Genomic DNA, 7,339 nt, shown 5'->3' with positions numbered 1-7,339 from the left:
GACAAAAAAAGCTGAGGCAGATGGGTGAGGCCAGAGCAGCGAAGGAGCACAGGGAGGGAGCGCCCCGCCTGGGCATATCAGGAAGTGCCTCCCAGGGGAGCGGACACTTGGGCTGCACCCTGAAGGCATGAGCTTGGGTAGGTGGTGAAAGACATTCTTACCCAAAGGAGTGGCATCTGAGTCACCGAGAACCTTGGGCTTGCCCCACACTGTGCCAGAGCTTCTGACTGACTTCTAAATATTTACATTGTGCTTAGTTTGTGCCCTGCACTCTTTTGAGCAGCTTTGGTACTGATCGTCCGTTAGAATCACCTGGGGCACTTCTCCACTGTAGATTCCTAGATGCTGACCCAGATCTACTGATTCAAAGTCTGGCTGGGGAAATCCACATGGTTTTTTTTGTACTTTTGCAACTCACTACCACCCCAGATGATTCTTCTACCCACAACCCCTCTCACACACCCCTGCTCCTCCCTTAAACAAGCTCTCTGTGGTTAGAGTGGGAGGTGGGGGGGGGACCCTGATTTGTAACACTTGCTTATTTCTGTGGGGGGGTCAATGCTCCTACCATAGCCAATTTCGAGCTACCAACAGTTTGACAACTAGCTTGCAAAATTCCTGAATAGTTAACAGTGGGCTCTCACAAGCCATTAAGAGCTAGCTCCCTGCATAACCAATTCCCCACACTCCCTCTTCCCCACTAATTAAGAGTTATAAAACAATGTGACATTGGATCAATCACCCCCACTCACTCCCCCCACCAAAAGAAAAAAAAAACTCTTACATCAAAACACAACAGCATTAATGGTTTGTATTGTAATAAAGTTAATTGTTTAAACCCACAGTATGTAGATAACTCTCAGGGCAAACTTAGTAATAACCACTTGGGGAAGAGGGCTCAGGCTGCCTAAGCAGGTCTGGTCGGTCTTTACAGTAGGATTTCACCACGTGATGTCACTGTAATAGTGGCTTACTTATGTCTGGAAATCTCAGGCAAAATCCATCTGTCTTTGCTAAAAGATTGGCATTCTAACTTTTATATCTTAGGATGGTTATGAAATTACATATTTGTTTACTACTTGAAAGCAGTTGTTACACATCTTTTTTTTTTTTTCCTTGGAAAAGAGACTGGTATTTTGCAGAAAAGTAGGATGCAAAGGCAGAGACATTTTGAAGTCACAAAACTTTGATTTAGCAGAAGACTGATTTACAGGTGGGTGAACTTGAACAAGATTCTTAACCTCCCAAGCCTCAGTGTCCTCATCTTTAAAATGGGGCAAAGTACTTGCAACTTCTCACAGAGTGGGAGTGTCATTTCAGTGGACCTGTACTAAGCACCACTGCCGTGCCATGCTCTGCCCTGGACACTGATAAAACAAAGATGAAATCAAACGTTTCTGCCCTTATGGAGCTCCACGTCTAACCTCGGGGACAAATAACTAGAGAATATAGGGCAATGGCCAGTAGGCATGCTTAGGTTTCTGCGTTTCAGCATTAGTGAGTTACCTGATATTCTCTAATGCCTTGATAAAAATTCTTGTGTAGTGGCTTTTTTGTTGGGAAATTAATTTTTCAATTATAAGAGGCCTCTCCAACCCTGGCCCGTACCCCACACAAACTTCTTGGGGGAGTACCATTGTTGAGAAGGAAACAAGAGCAGAACGCTCTCAGAGGCAAGTGGCAAGCGCACACTCTACCTGAGCGAGGATGAAGCCAAGTCTGACGGGAGAGGGCGCCGAGGTTTCATTCAGAGGTCATGTCCAAGCACCGGCTGAGCTTTGCACTCTGGTGGGTCAGCTTCAAGAGAGCTTCCTTCTGGTGACAAATGTTGCCCCAGCAGTTCTAGGCCACACACACCCATCCGTGTCAACGCTCCAGGCAAAACGCCTGCAACTCACGCAGCATGGGCGCACTGAGGTCACACGCTCACCCCCCAACCATCACTGTGGCCAGGCAGATGGCTGCTGATCGGCTCAGCCTAGGTCGTGTGCTCCACCGTTCTGGCTGGAGTGGGAGTCAGTCCTGGGCCACGTGGGAAGCCCACGCAGTAGCTGGGCTTTGTGGGGAAGGAGTGAGGGGGAAAGAGAAGTTTGTCAACTGTAGGTTCCACCTGGGGTTTATTAGCTAGACCTGGCTGTAACTACTGCTTTGTGGGAGGGACAAGGGGATGCAGGTAGGGTCTACCACCTGCTCTTCAAATGCTGCTCTTGTCTTCCCTGTACTAGCACCACTTTTGTGGAGAGAATTCTTCAATTTTTTTTGCACGGGAAACACACACTCAGAGGCTGGCCCATCTGCTCACCCCTCTACCTGTGGGGAGGGAAAGGGACCTGCATTCTCAGAAACTCTTGGTTACCATCCCTTCCCCTATCCCATTTTGTTTCACACAGTCCACTCCCATGTCCTCTCCTCTTGGGCATCTCCAAGTCCAAAACCTCTTCTCATTCTGCAGGAGAGGAAGTCGGCCTCCTCTACCGGTAGCACCCTGCAGGCTTCAGCTGGAAGCTTTTCTGCCCTGCGTCCACTTTCCTTCCAGAATCAGAAATCTCTAGCCTTCTGCGTTCTCCCTACCATCTTCTCATTTGTAGTGGGATTATACATCTATATTCTTCTACTATTGTAATGGAGTGAAAAAGTCGATCTCTGCCTTCATACTGTATTTATCTCCTTTGCTGACTTGGGCCAAAGAAGAAAAAAAAAGAGAAAGGGCTTCTGCTCAGCTCTGCATAGGCTGATTATCAGCAAGCCCTGCCCATAGGCTTGCTGATAATCAAAAGGAATCTTGCTTACAGTTTGAGATTTCTGCAAATAGATCCTTCCCCAAAGCTCGCCTCCTCCAGGAGGCAGAGAAACGTGTATGAAAAATGATTACCTTGTCGGAGTTCTAGCAATACGGTGACCAGCCCTGGGTCGGCAAGAGCCCACTAACCAAGGACACAGGGGCTCCCCTAGGACCCTCACTGATGCCCAGGTGTCTGCAGCCTTCAGTCACTCCTAACCTGCTCCTCTTCCTGTTCCCCCTTTCCCTAACATTCTTTCCTTGCAAACAACCCTAAGTTATGATGGTGCTTTAGGACATTAGTCTGCCATCTTCTTGTTCTGCTGGCTTTCCGAATAAAGTTGCTTTCCTTGCCCCACCTTGTCTCTCAACTTATTGGCATGTTGGGCAACAGGTGGCATGAACCTGAACTCAGTAAACTGTCCCTTTATAGCAGTCTTAGGAGGGAAAGGAGGTTACACACACATGGTCAGTCCGTCTTCTTAAGCTGAAGGCACTGACTCACATTTTTCTGCCAAGACTAACTCTCCTGTTGTGCCTCTGGTTGGCTTAAATAAATTCACATCAGGGATGAAGTGATTAGTGCTTTTACAGCCTCTGCTGTACAAGGGATGCTTCTGGAGAAGACCCCCAGGTATTGAGGACATGGAAGCTGGAACTGTGGAGACAGAAGTTGCTGAGGATGTGGAGTGAGGAAGAGCTGGGGTGGGTAGACACTGGTATGATTTCTGGAGATCTTCAGGACCACACTAGGTTACTGCCTGTGTGATTTTGAGCACCTCACCTTCCCCTCTGCGTCTCATCTCTGTATCTCATCAGGTTCTTAGGGTTCCTATTATTCAAGGATTCTTGGGTTGCAAGCAGTAGAAATGAATGCTGGCTAAGCAGCAGGTATGTATGAAGACACCAGACTAGTAGAGACTTTGGCAACCTGAAAAATGCAGGTCCCACTGAAAGAATTCAAATTCAAAAAAAAAATTTTATACACTGTGCTGGCCAAACAAAATGTGTCTACTGGCGCCATCAGCCTCCAGGGCTCCAGTCTGCAACCCCTCTCCAAAGGGAAGGGCCCAGGTTCCTACATAGCACCAAGGCCCTGCCGGAGGACTCAAGCTCAAGGCTAGGAGCTGAATTCTGGGCAATGGAGAGGGACTAGATGGCAAGGCATGAGGTGACAGGCTGAATCGGGCTCTTCCCAAGTCTGCAGGGCCCAGGACAGAGGTAGCCTTACAGAGTGCCCCAAGTCAGGACTCTAAGGTAAGAGGTGGTTCGGGAACATGTGGTAGCCCAGGACATTACACAGCTCACCAATGTCGGATCTCACTGACACCTGGTCATGTGCCCCATCAAGAGGTAGGGGTTACAGAGGCAGGAACCACCTCTTCTAGTCATTCACCAGCTGAAATCCCCCAAGACTCAACAGCTTCTCCCTCAACCCCAAAGCCACCGAGGGGCCACCACACCCACCCCTTCTCCATCTTCAGCTTTCCAGTACACAACTGCACCTTCTCACTTCCAGGAACACGGGGCTTGAGCCTCGTCTCCATACCAACATGGCTTTCCTCTGAATCCCCCACTAGCTGTGTGTGATCCTAAGGGAAGAGCCACATTCTGGACATTCTCGGTATCCAGCTCTGGGCCTCACCCATTGCAGATGCTTGGTAAGTGCTTCAGGGTTGCTAACCATTAGGAACCATTGCTTAATGGACTGAATGATTGTCTCTGCACCCCCTCCCCAAATTCATCTGTTGAAAACCTAATGCCCAACACAACAGTATTAGATGAGACCATTGGGAGGTGCCCAGTGCCTTTGTGTGAGGCCCTGGAGATATCCCTCATCCCTTCCACCAGGTGAGAACACAGCAAGATGTCGGCAGTCTGCAACCCAGAAGAGGGCCTTCATCAGAACCCGACCTGCTGAAATCCTATTTTGGACTTCCAGCCTCTGGAATCCTAAGAAACACATTTCTGTCATTTCCAATTCACCTGTTCTGTGGTATTTTGTCATAGCAGCCCAAACTAAAGCAACCATTTTTGCCCTGCTGGAAATAATCATGACCCGGTGAAGGAGAGCTGGGCTCACCCACTGACACGGCCTCCTCCCTCCTGGTTCTGTTTCCCCTTCTCCACGGGAGGGAGAAAAAAACCACATGATTTCTAAAGGGCCTTGTGGTTCCTCCAACATCCTCTGAATTCAGGGGCTCTGCTTTGTGACTCTGCAAAAACAGCTGTGATTTGGGGTAGGGTCAAGAGGAGGGGCCACTGATGGGCAGAAATGGCCCCTCACCCTCAGGACACACACACCCGTGGGCTGCCCCTTTGATGAGCACGGGCAGTAAGAGCAGTGAGGGAGGGAGCCTCAGGCAGGCGAGCAGTGGTGAGGCTGGGGGTAGGTGACTATCAGGGGCAGAAACAGGAGCCTTGAAGTCAGATACCTGGTTGCGAGTCTCCCACCCACTACTTAACTATGTGACTCAAGCTAGTCTCTTAATCGAAGCTGCTTCCCCTTTGGTTTACGGGGGAGCAAGCAACCTGAGAGTCTTGATGAATTGGGTTTTGAACTCCAAGGAGCTAATGGAACAGGAAGCTACACTCTGGATTCTGAGATGATGTCACCCTTGTGAAGGGGGCGGCGGGGGAGGGGTCAGTGAGGGCCCCCCAACCCCTGCCTGCTACTTCTGACCCAGCAGAGCAAAAGGCGCTGATATTCCTAAACCCAGCTCCCCACCACCTTCTGCTATCACACTACAGCAACAAATGCACACTAGACGAGAGCCTGTGTGCATTCAATTTTATGTGAAATCCTGTAAATGTGTTTCAGGTGGCCTGTGGCCGCCTGCCCATGGGGCCTTGCCTGCCGGGGCACCGCCACTCAGCACTTGCTGTAGATGGCTGCGCTGCCCCGCTCCTCAAACTCCTCCCTGCTGACCCAGAGCTGCTGGAAGGCCTGCAGTGAGGCCAGGATGGAGCCGCCGGTCCACACGGAGGTCTTCCTCTCAGGCACAGCCACCACTGCAGGGCTGTCCCCGGGGCAGAGGAGGCTCAGCTCCCTCTGGGAGCGCTCGGGGAAGCCGTCCAGCATGGTGCAGCCACCACAGAGCAGCATGTTGGCAGCCATCTCCTCCTCGAAGCCCGCCTCCTGGCAGTGGTCCAGGCAGGCAGCCGTGAACGCGGGGAGGCTGGGCTGGCTGCTGCCCACCAGGGTGGGTTTGAAGAGCATCTCGGCGCACTGGAAGCACTCCTGGCTGATGGTGATGAGCTTGCCATGTGGCAGCTCGTAGTCCACACGCAGCTCCTCCACAGCTAGGCCGCTCTCCTCCTCTGGCATGAGCGCCGAGTAGCAGCACTTCTTCTTGATGTGCTCAACGATGTGTAGGTGATCGTCTGTGAACTTGTGGCCGGCCTCGTTGAGCAGCTGCAGCAGGTAGTTGGTGAGGTCGCACCCGGCATAGTCGGCGCGGCTGGTCAGGCCTGGCAGCATGTCGCCCTTCGAGATGGGCACGACGTGTGAGACTCCGTGCCCGCTCTCCACCACCAGCCCTGAGGTCTTGCCATAGGAGTAGACAGAGAGCAGCGACTGGGATGTCACATGCATGGCAGGGATGCCAAAGGTCTCAAATATGAGCTCCGCATACTTCTCCCGGTTGCTGCTGGGGCTGAGTGGGGGGTCGGAGACCAGCACAGCATGCTCCTCAGGAAGGATCTTCATGGCCATGTGGAAGATGTACTCCCAGATGTTCTGGACACAGTCCCAGTCCACCACGATGCCGTGCTGTAGTGGGTTAATCAGCTTCAGAGGCGCCTCCACGTGGAACAGCTCGTGGCCCATGTAGGTCTCCCTGCAGGTGCCACGAGCGTCAGCTGCCTCAGAGCAGCACTTGCCCACAGTGGAGGAGACGAAGTAGGTGGGCCTCGGCTCTCCAGCATAGCCACACTTACAGTACTGGGAGCCCAGATCGATGACAAGGGCCTTGATCTTGCACACCTTCCTGGGCTTCAGCTTCAGCTGAGCAGCCGATCCTGTGTCCTGAATGCCAGCATTAGGACCTGGCAATGTTCCTGACTCTCCAGGGTCATCCTGCGTCATGCTCATGGGCACAGGGCTCAGATTATCCCTCATCCCCATCTGCCTTCGCTGCTCACCTCTCACATCCACATCTAGAGCTCCGCAGGGAGAAGTAAGATCTACTTGCAGCAGTGCCCTGCGGATTGTGATATCAATGGGGGCTGGTCCATTCTGGCAGCCCAGGGAGGGCATGGTTTTGCCGGGCCCTTGTTCTGTCACCCCTGCCTCCACCTGCCTAATTCTTCTTTGCTTCAAGACAGAGCAGGTGTCCAACAGTTTCAGAAAGCCAAGCACACACTGGGGTCGCAGAGGTTCCTGCTCCCTGCACCTTCGGACCCGTTCCTAACCCCTGTTCACTGACCTAACACCTCGGCCTCCTCTGCTCCTTGGGTGAGAGGAGGATATTTGCACCCTACGGTGAGCCAGGCACTTTAGCTCAGGCCATTCACAGATGTCACTTCACAGAGGCCGGCACAGCTGAGGAAATCAAGGCT

The 7,339-nt window shown here is 52.0% G+C and overlaps 1 protein-coding gene across 1 annotated transcript; it reads right to left on the bottom strand.

Annotated features, from left to right (window-relative positions):
- Positions 1-5,632: 5,632 nt before the first annotated feature.
- On the bottom strand, positions 5,633-6,905 carry ACTL7B (actin like 7B). The gene has a single exon (XM_017655532.3). The coding sequence runs from the start codon at positions 6,903-6,905 to the stop codon at positions 5,652-5,654; it is 1,254 nt and encodes a 417-aa protein (XP_017511021.3). The 3' UTR covers positions 5,633-5,651.
- Positions 6,906-7,339: the final 434 nt, after the last annotated feature.

Source organism: Manis javanica, chromosome 2 (genome assembly GCF_040802235.1).
Source record: "Manis javanica isolate MJ-LG chromosome 2, MJ_LKY, whole genome shotgun sequence".
NCBI lineage: Eukaryota > Metazoa > Chordata > Mammalia > Pholidota > Manidae > Manis > Manis javanica.
The sequence above is the reverse complement of the archived record's forward strand: the minus strand, read 5'-3'. Positions and strand labels throughout refer to the sequence as shown.